This window comes from Thunnus maccoyii, chromosome 22 (assembly GCF_910596095.1).
Source record: "Thunnus maccoyii chromosome 22, fThuMac1.1, whole genome shotgun sequence".
Lineage (NCBI taxonomy): Eukaryota > Metazoa > Chordata > Actinopteri > Scombriformes > Scombridae > Thunnus > Thunnus maccoyii.
Window position 1 is genome coordinate 14,153,868 of NC_056554.1, and position 13,450 is coordinate 14,167,317.

General features: G+C 40.9%; 1 protein-coding gene and 1 long non-coding RNA gene across 3 annotated transcripts in view; one reads left to right on the top strand and one right to left on the bottom strand.

Annotated features, from left to right (window-relative positions):
• Positions 1 to 7,047: 7,047 nt before the first annotated feature.
• The window catches only part of pcdh7b (protocadherin 7b), a 108,360-nt gene continuing 101,957 nt past the window's right edge, over positions 7,048 to 13,450 (bottom strand). The window contains exon 3 of one of the 2 annotated variants that reach the window (XM_042402401.1): positions 7,048 to 8,442. In XM_042402401.1, the coding sequence (XP_042258335.1) occupies positions 7,970 to 8,442 (473 nt within the window). In that variant the 3' untranslated portion in view covers positions 7,048 to 7,969. The remainder of the gene's footprint in view (positions 8,443 to 13,450) is intronic. The other variant, XR_006093694.1, reaches the window with a different exon arrangement.
• On the top strand, positions 8,352 to 8,962 carry LOC121890124. Its single transcript, XR_006093697.1, has 3 exons — positions 8,352 to 8,473; positions 8,613 to 8,674; positions 8,822 to 8,962. It is a non-coding gene; the product is annotated as an uncharacterized LOC121890124 (long non-coding RNA).

A 13,450-nucleotide genomic window follows, 5' to 3' on the forward strand; every position in this document is an offset into this window, starting at 1 on the left:
CTGCTCCCACTACTAAGACTTGTATGGATTTTTGTCAAATTGCCTCTGCCACATAAATCTAGCACATATAAGTTTGCGCGCATTCCACTCACAACTGATGTATGATTAATTGGTGTGAGTACATTTGCGTTCGGGGCTTGTTTCCGCTGCAGTTTTTCGGGGCCTATACGTGACGTGTAGCATTCGTAGTTGTGAAAGGTCACGTGGATGGCTCTGTCGTGGCTTCGGGTCACTGTGGGAAATCTATCATGTGACAGCAGGGGTCTTGTGGGTAATAACTAGTGACCTGCACACACTGGAAAGATATCACTCACATCACCTTCTCTGTCAGTCCAGTTCCTCCTGCCTTCTCTGTGTCCTAGTTTGCGGGGTGAAAACAATCCGTCATGCGCAAAAACAATGAATGATGGAGCTTAAAAAGTGCTGAAATATACTTATTCTGCAGTGCATGTTACAGGAAGACACAAGGATCCTGCAGCTTAAACATTTTTTAGCTGGTTTAACTGGGCTGAAACAACATTCAAGGCAATAAAAATAAGCAATGAGGTGCATCTGCAACAAATTCACTCACATGACTGGACTTTCCAACCAGAAGACTTTAGTAGACCGGGTGCGATCGTGGGACGATGCAGTGGCTGCATTTTCTACGTGTGTGTCCATCCCCTTCTGTGAAAGCAATAAAATTAACTGTAATGACATCATCCTCGGGGGTGTGATCCCCAGCAAAATAAAAAAAAATAAAAAAACGCTGATAGGATTTATGTGATCACAATGAAATCAAAGTTATTGCAGGAGTTTCCTCATGAACTTGTTTATTTGTTCCATCCACAACACATAAAAAAGTTAGCCCTCAATCCCTCAGCGCATCCGTAAAATAAATATGAAATAGAAATCAATTTAACAAAGCCCTAACTGCTATTCCTTGGATGCTATTTTCCGCAGCTGCGCTAGAAAAATAAAATTTAAAGACAATAAAAAAGTCATAAATTGTGGATATCAAATAGCTTTCTCTAAGGTTTATGGTCGAAATCCCCCTCTGCTGATGTGATTCTGAGTCGTTATTTCGCACCACTGAGCATAAATGGGAATGGAATTTATATTAAAAAGGCATACCTCATGTTTGATGTTGGTGATCAATGATTTCATTAATTAGCTTTACATATTTGAGCTTGGGGAATAGAACCTTTTAATATTCACTCTCTCTATATTCATCTCTCTCCCACCCTATAGCATACTAAGGTTATTGCGCTTCCTACTCTCCTCTGCCTGCAGTTTTATCTGCCCGTATGTCCCACACTATCTTCCCTCATAGGCTGGTTGAACATGAAACCACTGCAGAGTGGACCTTTGATTCAGGTGAATGCCCGATTATTATCGAGGCTTCACCTACGCCTCTGTTCTGTCTGTATTCTTACAGTGGAACCTGTGTGGGAGGTCAGTGCACGGCTGGATTTTTTTATGTGTGTGTGTGTGGGGGGGACTGTTTGCAACTTTGCACGGAGATGGGTGATCGCTCCCAAACGGTGTTGCTGATTTGAACCTCTTGTACAAAAAAAAAAACAGTCACACCTACACAATCACAACCATTTTAACCTGACCTGATAAGAGCTGAATCACAAGTATCAGCAGTTTTGTTTTTCAGAATAAAGTATCAACATTTTTTTTTTAAATTCACAAAAAAAAATGTGTGTATATATATCATTTAATGATTAATAATGTGTACAAAAGCTGTTTCATTGACTGTTGCTGATGCCTCATGCTCATATAGCTAGTAATTTTTTGCCTTATCTTTATTTATGGTATTCATGGTATTCAGTCACTGTTTTATTCATAAAAAAAAGAAAAAAATCTCACAACAATTCATTGGTATGCATTGCCTAAACATTAATTACATTCAAATTAATTCTAATTTGTCTTAATTTCCCCCTCTCTCAACAGAAAAATTAATACTACCCGTTGATTATTCCATGCCAGGCAATTCAAAATGCTTCAGAGAGGACAAGAAAATGAGCTCGAGCATTTGCATATCAACATGATTCAAACCTAGTATTTCTTAGAAGTGGCATCTTTTGAAGACAAACATGTGGGGGGAGGGGGGGGGGGGGGGGGGGGGGATGGCTGCACTTTTCAATTTCTAATTGAAATTGTACATCAACAAAACTTCCCAGCTTTGTGGACAAAAACCTGTTTTTTTTTCTCCAGTTAATAATGTGAGGGATGATATGACACAACACCGCCGTGTGTCTTGTTAAACGTACGTCCTCTAATATCCCCGTGACAGGTGAGAGGGAAACTTTCTCCAAACTGTTGAACTTTGGAGATGCAATTTTATAGTGTGTTTTTAGTTTTTCCAAGACGCCATTAGCGGTTTGAGGGTGTAGGAGAGGCTGCGGTGTGTGTGTGCTGTTAATCAGAGCATAGGGAATGGAGTGGAATGGATCTCTAATTACCTAGCCTGTCATTGCCTCATACATCACCCGGACGTATATAGGCGAGATAGAAAACGCTCATTTAAATATATATAAATATATGCACACACATCAACATGTGCACATACACGCACTTAACAGCTGACAGGAGAAAAGGGCCACTTGTGTCACTTTTTGAATGCGTTTTGGACATGATCTGTCCACATTAATGTGACACACAGGCTTATTACCATGATAGAAATGCATAAATCTTACTGTATATCAGCCCACTGTATTAATATTCTTCTTTGGGGACAGTTGAAAAAGGTTTCTGGCGGGATATGTTCCACGTTGCTGGCATTATTACTAACAGATTGTTTTCTCATCAAAAACATTGACTTGTATCTTAAAGCTGCACTGATCAATGTTTTTACATTATCATTAGATCAAATAACTACATGTACTATAAGCAAAGTGTTGCTTATAGTGATGAACCCACAGAAAATTAACACCCGACTCCACAATTCCCCTCAGCTCTGTGGAGCTTTTATGTCTCTTTGAGCCCGTTTGTTTGTTTTTACGGCCTACAAATTCTACTTGGATCAACGTGGTTTCCATCTGTTAGTGAATATCTTCTGATATAGAATATAGTGAACCATATATGCCACATATATTTCTGTGAAGTGGATGGAGCTTAACACAGGGTTTAAAGTAGAGTTTATATTGGGCTTACATGCATCTGGTAGAAAGAAAAACAACTTCAAATGGATGATGTTGCTACATGCATGCTTGATTTGTATATAGGTTTGCTAACACGTTAGCCGCAACTACCTTATAATTTGATAATTTGTCTTATCTTCTGTTCTGACCTTGTTAAACTGCTCCAGAGTGACAATACAACAACAGCACACACACCAAAAAAACATTACTTGCAGCTTTAAATAATGATTTTATGGATAAACTAGAAAAAATGTGATTGGTTTACTTGGATATTTCATTTTGGAATAAGACTACTACCGTATTAATACACTGTTTGGTTAATATACTGAAATAAATGCTGCATATAAGCTGGAATACAATGTTTGCATGTGTACAATGTAATATATCTCTATTTATTTAGGTTATTGGAACTGTCCAGTTAAAGTTACCCAGTTCAGGATTCATGAAAATCACCAGTGTAACTTTTAAAAAGCAAATAACAGAGTTGTTTTTATGTTAAGGTGGAGTTTTGGTCAATTAAATGTTAAGTAAATTAAATAAATACATAAATCACTTTTATTCTAGACACAAACATACAGTACATATAGACTCAGTGAGGGAGACAGTTTTGTTTTACCATGTTATATTTTAATTTTTGCAGACACAAAAATGACAAGCAATTTATTTACACAAAACTGTACAAAAGCAAATTAAATTATGTAAAATATCTCATAAATAGAAGTGGACTTGCGTTCAATACACTTTGCCATGTTCAGCTAAGCTGCGTGCATAGTGACTCATATTAAACGATGATAAATTTGTTCCTCAATTTCTATATCAACATCCAAGTCGCAGGACAAATAGTAATGGTTAATGTTACAAATCTCATTACACACTGTGAATGCTATACGAATAGAGGAGAGCACAGACTGAACACACACCTCGGGCAGCAACAAGATACATACACTTTTCATGGCAGGTTGTTACAAACTTTATGTTTTTCTGTCAAATGTTGAGAAAAAATCCAACATAACGTCTGTAGAAGTCAGGAAAAAAATGATTTACTGAGTCTATCGGTGCTCAGAAATGATCTAGTATACACTGTTTTCAGTGTTGTTGCCAATGTATGGCGTTTTTTTTTTTTTTCCTCTCCTTTCATGTCTTCACTTTTTCTGAGGTTTACTCTACAAAGTCTTCATTTTCATCTGATCTAGAAATTCAAAGCATCACCTTGCAATATCATAGCAAATATTGTACCACACTTATTTGTAGGATGGGGTTTCATCGTCTACTGATATGCATATACTGTAAATCTGTGTGTATGAGTGTTGTGTTGCTCACACCCTGAGGTGTGTGTTCTGTCAGCTACTCTCCCTTGCAGCTTTTTTTTTCTCCCCCTACTTCCACTCCTCCTAGTAAACCGTCACATTAGCATTTTTATCTCTAGGCTCCCTCAACTCTGAGCAGTCAAATGTCTCCAAGCTTTTTTTTTTTTTTTTTTTTTGTATTTTTTTATTCCCCCCTCTCTTCCTCTATCTTTCTATGCTTCTATATTCAGTCCTAGAGCTTGTTTCATGCACAAAGAAGGTTACTTGACCTCTGATGTCATACATGTACATGAGCGGAACACGACAAAAAAATCCATTATATCATTATTATTACTACCAACAAGCAACTTTTGAATGTACCTGTACTCATTCTGTAATGCACTACACTAGGAATGGATATTTCAACAAGTTAATTAAACCCAGTGAACGATAGCCATTTGAGTATTAGACCGATAGGCTCACTGACATTTGACTGGTCGTCCTCCAAGAAGCCTTTGACATCATGGGATTTCATCTAAGATATGCAAATGTATTTCATTCCGTTCTTAAATGCCACCCCATCTACTTTTGTAAGCATGTCAACGTAATTGTTTATGCACCATTCCAAACCAACATTTAATCATACCAATTGGTATAAAAAGGCACAATTGCATATTTGCATTCACTCTAGTTTTGTTGTTGTTTTTTTTTTTGTTTTTTTTTATGTTTTCTTTTTTTCAGAAGCACTCTAGATATACAAAGTGGCACCAGATAAAAAAAAAAAAAAAAAAAAAAAAAAAAAGTAAAAACATAGATTACATTGTCATGATCATTTCCGTCGTATAACAAATCAGTGTATGGGATTAAAAAGTAAAATACAAGATGAAGATAAAAATCTCGTGATATAAAGTCGATGTATATGAAACGTAAGATAGAAAGATTTGGGTTTCGTGGTGATATAAGAGACACTTTGATCAAGTATGAAACACACACACAAAAAAAAAAATAAAGATCAATGGTATGGTCTTAACTGATGTACTAAGTTGTACTACATGGCTAATGTTTCTTTAGGTATAACAAAAGCAAGCAACAAGGTGGATTTCCATGTTTACAGGGATAACATTTTTTTGTACATTTTGTTTTACAGTTTTTTTCTTCTTCCTTCTCATTAATTGAAGTAAGTTCCCATTAAACGTGCAGTAAAAAGTAAATATTTATGTATACAGTTGATAAGTATAGGAGCACTTTCTTTCGAACAACGAGTAGTACTTACAGACTATAGATTGCCGGAATGCAGAAAAAGCAGCTCCGGTCAAACCAAAGGGGTTTTGCTAACATACAAAAAAGTTCCATTGCATCTAATTTTCTTTTGCTTTATTACAGTCATGAGATTTTGCACCTCTGTAGCTGAGAAAAAAAAGAAAAAATCACTGTAGACAGGGAGGCACAACATCTCAACATTGTCATGTGTCTGTGTGTTTGTGGTCATTAGGCGTCAGCTCTTGAGGATGTAACGGATGTTTTGTCGAGACATCACATTCTTATCGTTCAATCTCAATCCTTCACTTCAAAAAAAAAAAAAAAAAAGATTCTTCGCGTAATGTGGACTTAAAGCAAAGTTCTCCCAGAAAAGCTACTTTTCTAACTGACGGGGCAATGCTTCATCCTGTTCACGAAGCTTTGGTTTCACTTTATTAACACCGTTTTTTGTTTTTTTTCTCCTCAGCCTGTAATTTCCCGAAAAAACTCCCCCCGGTTACTGTTCGTTCAGATGTTGCTTTTTGATTGTTCTCCATTGAGCTGATTCTTACATTCGTGCTCAAAGATGCCATCGCCATGTACTGTATGGAAAGCAACATCCGCTAGTGCTAAAAGGACTCTAGGACGGCCGCGTGTGGGTTAATGTCACCTTGAAGGCTTGAGAAGAAATGAAAAAGAAGTTGATGCTTGTTGGTCACGTGTACGTTATGATATTTATTGCTCGGTCTATCACACACACACACACACACACACACACACACAGAAAAAAAAAAGGAATAACAGTAAAAAGTTGTTCTTGCAGCTGTTTAAGTAACCAGCTTGGCCATGTTTACGCCCTCCTAAGCCTATTATTGGTGTACATCTATACACTAAGTATGGCCTATACACACATACTATATACTGCATATCTGGCCCATACACTCATACAATTTCAATTGCACCTTGATAATTTTAATCTTGGCATGCCACAAACTGTGCTTACCCAGGATACCACTCAGCGCCACTGGCCTTTTGTTAAATGAATATGTTTCTCCGCTTCGTTGTGTTTGCATGTTCGTGTGACGAGTTTATGAGAGGAAAAACAGGGTAAGTATTACAACTTTGATATAAACAGCAGCATCCCGCTGAGGTGATCACTGAATATGCACTACCATGTACACACATGCTTTACAGCCAATGCGATGATGATAGGTCATGGCTCTAAGTTCTTGCATCTCGTTAAGGAGAGGTGTAAAGGGGAGGGGCCGATCAAAGACAAAGAACGAGAGACTGAGGAGGGTAGCGAGACAAAAGGGAATGAGAGCAGTACGCGTTGTTACTGTGGTCCAATGTTTATGTACAATGAGTGACTTTTCATCCGTGAAGAGTGTCCACACTGGTAAGTTAGAATCAGTCATCATACAGTATGTTTGTTAAGAGTATACCAGTGGTGTTGTAGTCCGAACCAATGTGTCGTTGCAGCAAATCCCATTGGCTCCCGTTTCCGTCCAGGAATCTCCGTTTTCAGGAGACTGACTGAAACAGGTCTTGTTTTGTGGGCAGAATATTTAAAGCTTAGTCTTTCCCGTTATAAGATTTGAATCAAGTTTTGGTCTGCTAATGAGCAACTTTCGTCACAAACAGTCAAGATGACAGAATCCACGGACAGCTCGGGTGCGATCGAGACCATTATGTCCAATATATTGTTGCAGCCACAGAACATCGTGGCTGGAGTCTTGCACTGTTCTAAAACAATAATAATAAAAAAAAAAAAAGCATTACCAGACACACGTTAAAGTCAAAATAGTCCACACGTACAGCTTTGTTTCTAGAAAAAAACACAAACAGAAAAAGAAAATGGTCTCTTTTGTACAGTGTCATCTTCAAGGAAATGGGGTCTTCATGGGGGACAAGGGGGGTAATGCATGCATGTATTGTATATGTAAAATGAGTTGATTATTGTACAGATTGACTGTCAGGCAGCAGATTATGTCACAAGAGCCCAACTCGCCAGTAAAACAGCCTCATCTCAAGTCCCATCAATGCTCTCAATAGTTTTTCCTCCTCCTCCTTTCTTCCAGGTCATCGCCGGAATTAGCACTTTAAAAAAAATGGTACTATGTTTATATATCCACTTAGATTTTTCATTATGGAGCTGTCGTAAAAGTCTTTGGAGAGAGTTTAGTCCTACCTTGTGCAGAACAAGGGTGGCTAAGAGCTTCTAGAGCTTTAACGGTGGTGGGTAAGCAGCTATGCTTAGTGTTGTATTTTAATGCCATGTGTTGTGGCACAGCAGGTGTGTCTAACACTCCCAGCTCACAGGTACACCTCCCGTCGCGTCAGAGTACCACAGGATGTGGGCTTGTACTCCCCAGTAGGTGCCAGAGGGATCTCCTCAGTGGGGTGGCCCAGTGTCTCCTCCCCACCTCCAGGCGAGCCGTAGGAAGGCGAGCCAAAAGCCTCATAGGAGGAGGAGGAAGAGGCCATCTTCTTGTTGAGCAGGTTGCGATTGCGGTCGCCCATCATGTGAGTGGCGGTGGGGTCTCCGTTGGCCATGGCGGCCATGGCGAGGGTCTCTTGGCTGCCGGGCTGCTCGGCGCTGCTGCTGCCGCTGCCGTTGCCGCTCATGAAAGTGGAAAGCTTTGGTTGTTGGGGGGTGGTGGTTGACTTGGATGGCCGTCGCTCTGGCGACGTGCGCACAGGCATCCAGCAGGAGTCCGAGTGGCCGTACTCGTCACATTCCCGGGTGCACTTGCCAGTCATGGCTACGTCAGGCAAGGGCCGGGAGTCTAGAGGAAGCAGAGAAGAGAAAAAACAAAAGTAAGTGATATTGTTTGCTTCACTAAAATTGGATATTAAATGATAATCTAACATTTTTGACTCAATAAATGTCCTAACACTAAGTGTTTGTTGTGGTATGTGTCAAATAAGATTTCCTTATTATGAATTCCTCCATTAGATGCGTGAATCTGTATTTTTCCCTAAAGAAGACATCATCGCATCTAAGTGTTGATGAAGAAGGTAAAAATCAATAAAAACTGGTCACAATGGTTACCAGGCACCTATTATCACAGATATGTATGTTCTGAATGTTTTCAACTCGTGAATAGACTTAAGCTTGTACGAGTAAAAAATTGCATTTTTTTTTTTTTTTTTTTTTTCATGCAGAACCCATAACCACATGACAGAAACGGTAACAGAAAACAACAATGAAAAGGAAGACTCCACCGGCTACGACAAAAGCCTCAAACTAAAAAACAGTGGCGTGAATCAGAGTTGAAACAATGTCATGCTTCAAAACGTGTTTGTGCTGAGAGGGGGAAGAGGGGGGGGGGGGAGGGGGACAGAGAAGGGAAGAGGGTCAGTATGTGTTTTTCAGTTTGCACTGATCTAAAAAAAAAATTTCACATGTATGATTAGGCTCGCTCTCTGCTCGTCTGTGATGTGTGTGGGGGCGAGTATGTTTGTGAGATTGGAGTCCAACAACACCCTGTTTTCTTATCTGGTGATTGACAGACAGCAATCACATTCTGATCTAAGTAGCTTAATAGCTTTGCGTGGCTCAAGCGCCCTGATATCCTCTTAAATCCACTAATAGGGGTCTTAACCAATTACCTAGCTGAGCGCTGGCCTCAGATTAACTACGTCTACTGTATTATTGTGGAAAGCAAATTATGTGCTTACGATGCTAGACCAGGACAACAGGTCTGACAGACACTCCTACTGTCAGTGACTACTGTCAGACACTGCAAGAGTTTGTTCCAGCGCGATACGTGAAAGATAATTATCCCAAATACAGCCAACCAAAGCTGAGTAATGAGCTCAATATAAGACAACAACTGTGAGGAGGGGAGGAAGGAAGGAAGGAGTCTACTCCACAGCCCTGACCCAAGGCTTAGACATTACACAGTGCCCGAGTTAATAGGAGTGCCAGTGTTATAGAGATGCTATGTTAGATGTAATTTATTCATGACCTGATGCGAAGTATGGAAAAACCAAAATCAAGCAAAAGCGAGGGTGAGTGCAAACCAAGCCAAGCATGCCTTTGCCCATTGTAAAAATAAAAAAAAAATAAAAAAAATAATAAAGAGAGAGAGAGGAAAAAAAAATAGTTTGGACCATGGCTTACTTTTAATGCTCTTTTTCTCCTGTAAAAGAAAAAAATAGAACAGAAATCACTCTTTGTGTTTTTTTTCACTTATGCAATAAAAAAGTATATTTGTATACTGTATGAGAGACCTTGAGCAACACTGAGACGGTAACTAAAAGAACATGTCGACAACAGCATCAAGAGAGTGTTATGCAGAGCAGACACATGACTTGGAGACACAATGCAGCAGAGGACAAGGACAGCAAAGAAAGGAGGAGATAGGAAGAACAGAATGAGAGGCCTTCGTAGTCCTACTGAATTGACTTTTTTCAATCAACAAAGGGATCGCTTGTTTCACTATGAGTGCCTTTCAGGAAAACATTCTGTATGACTTCAAGAGTGCCATTCCTATGCTTCTAGAGATCCTACTAAACACCTATCGGAATACGTTTTTCGTGTCACAAATTACCTTTTTTGTAAAGCATCAGCTAATTATTGCCACTCAATGTATAGCCTGAGCCTCGGGGAGCGACTGCCACTCGATAGAAAAAAAATCAAATAACATTTTGTCATTAACCAGTCCAAACAACTGAGTGCTTCTGTTTAATGAAATGTAAATAGCTAAATAAATGAAGAAGAAAGGCAAGAAAACAAAATTGAGAGAGGTAATGGCAGTCGCAAAGAGTTAACATGCCGGCTGATGTGATGAAAATGATAAGTGTGGCTTGTGGATCATGGCGTTGCAAGAGAAGACGTCTTTGTCTGCCTCCCCCTCTCCTTTTCTCTGTCTCAGCTTCGTGAACACAGTCATCAAAGAGACAAGCGGATACCAGGTACTGATTGTCTTGCTCATTTACACCTACAATTGAGCCGTCAGGCTACCCACAATGCACAGCGGCTCTCTTGAGGCTGCGGCGCCCTGCTCCCTGAATTCTCATCCAATTGTCTCTTCACCCCAGTCACATTCAGACAAACTAGTAAAAAAAAAAAAAAAAAAGAAAATCAGCAGGGAGGACCTCTTGCTTCCTCCAGCTCTCATGGGTAAGCAGCCAACTTTCAGCATCTCATCTCCGCCGCCCTACACGATGGGCTGCTGAGGTAGTTAGCCAGCGCTCTGTGTGTTGTACGGACTGAAAGGGAGGATGATTATTTGCTAGCCATGGTCCATTGGCTCTGCTGGCTTGCTAAAAATGAGAAGACATTTCCCACTGAGCTAATGAACTGGGTTGCTATATCAAAGCAAAAACGCTGTTTTTTTTGTTTTTTTTTCCCCTCTCTGTCTCTTTTCATAAGTGTCACCTCCCCCTGAGGTTGGGCCATCAATATGAGTACTTTAAAACCACTTAAATCCATCTGTCCTTTGCCACTGGACAAATAAAGTACCAACTTCAGCCTGGACCAGTTCTTGAACCCACTGGCTGAGAAACAGCTTTGGGTGATGCTTAATTGATTTTAACGTCAACTCATCATCAACATTTTTTTTTTTCAAAGCAAGAATAGTGAAAAACATCACTCCTCCCACTACCATGTAGACCCTCACTGTCTTATTTTATCATTTTATTGTTAAATCTAACAATGTAAAGTCTCAGGAATGAAAGCAAAAGCATTACAATACAAAGCTGAAAAAGAATTAATTGTAATTTTCAAAAGTATTTCCACAGAGAAGACACGCAACATCGCTTCCATACATATCCATAGGCCCTTTCAAGACCCAATTCAGAAATCAGGACGTAGAAAATATCTTCAAAGAAAAGCCCTGAGAGCACACACACAGTGCAGTAGCAGGCTTTTGTTACATATTCACAAACATCCCGCCAGCCCACACTAACAACCACAATATAACACAATACAAGTGGGTCACTCTGCTGTGTTAAAAAGCCTTGCTACCAACACTGAGAGCTGAGCAAGGAGGCACTCCATCCCAGGTTGCATCCCCGGGGCACCGGCCTTGTTATTTGGTATACAGAGCCAGAAACAGTGGTACAGTCTGGGTGCCACAGGCTGCGCTGGCTATCTCCGTCACTGGGAGAGAACAGCTTTCAGCCAAGCGGGGGCTGGTCTGCTCATAATGGCCTGCAACGCAAAAGCCATTGGCCCTCTTCTACATTTACTCAAAAGAGGCTTCCGGAGGAGTGAGGGAGGGGGGGGTGGCGGCGGTAGTGGATCAGGGAGTGATTGGCAGATGAGTTAGAAGGGCGACGGGCAGAACAGAAGAGCAGCAGCTTTTCTCTGAGATGTAATTCCATATGGACAAAAGTCTTGCGCTGCTGAAGTGATGATTACCCGCTGACACACCACTGTGTATCAATGCTCGCAGATATTTCTGCCTCATACTGTGCGCATTTGGTGATTTTAGCCTGCTACATTTTTTTTTTTTTTTTTGTGCATGCGCATTAATGAGTCTATAGTGGCGGTTTTCTTCATTTGTACACAGGCTTTCAACTTGCAAGAAAAGCAGGCTGAAAGTGGGCCAGTGGCTGCGCTGGTTGAGCTGTGGCTTTTCTTAGCTGGCTTTAGTCAGCCACCCTATCAGCTGACTAGCTTACACTGTGGGATATTTCAAAAGAACCTCCACTGCTGGGTTACAGTAGCGATTTGATGCAGCTTCTTTAGCAGTCACTAAGATGTTGCAGTGTAGGGAAAAAAAAAAAAAAAAAAAGGAGGGTTAGACTGTCATTGCTTCTGGGCATATGCACACTAAATGTCTGTTGCGTGGGCATTTCTGGGCAATTCGGTTTAGTGTGTTTGTTTGTGAAAGAGTGCATTGTGTTTACACCGTGGTGCATGTCAGTAAGTCCACTTGCCAGTCCGCGTTTTATCTACGTCGCCGACCCTTTCACTTTTCAACTGTATTCTCCCTCGCACCGTCACTTCTTCCTCTCCTTCCCTTCTCTGTCTTTTGGCTTCTGCTATGAACCCCTGCTACCCAGACTGTAGCTCCGCGACCTATTGCCCTCTCTTTTCCGGCCAGCAGATTCAACCCAGCTGAGGCACTGGGAAGAAGGGATGGAGGGGAGCGGGAGGGAGGGGAGATGAAGAAGAAGAAGAAGAAAAAAAAAAAAAAAGACTGAGAGGGAAGAGGAAACAAAACAGAGGTGATGTGCCTGCGTGTGTCTCTACGCTGTGTCTTTGACAGACATTGCAGTCGGCTGGACAGCGGATAGGGGTCAGAGCAGAGAGGGAGGAGGAGGGCATGAGGGACGGGGATGAAGACAGGAATGATGTAGAGAGGGGGGGGGGGGATAGACAGGCAGAGAATAAAAGGAGAGAGACAGAGAGAGTGTGTGTGCTGAGTATAGCAGGGTCAGGGCCTGGGAGAAGGGAAACGGCAGATTGAGTGGAGAAGACAGCATGGCTGCCTCTGGGCCGTCATAGGCCAAACACACTGCCAAAGAGAGCAGTGGAGAGAGGAGAGGAGAGTAAGGAAGACAGGAGGAGAGGAGGAAGAATCGAGGACGTGAGCAAAGACAAGGAGAGAGAGGAAGAAAGGACGGACGACAAACACTGGAGGAGAAACGGCGATGATAGGGGACAACAGAAGACGTACTGTACTGTAAATAAATCATTAAAACATGTGCTCCCAGGTCACACCATGTGCTCTCATGGACGCACACATTAACTTATCAATTCAAGGACCTGGATTTAGACTGTTTAAGGTTTTATATTATCGCTCTAACAATGAAGTCCTGTGTCCAGGCAGATGCCAG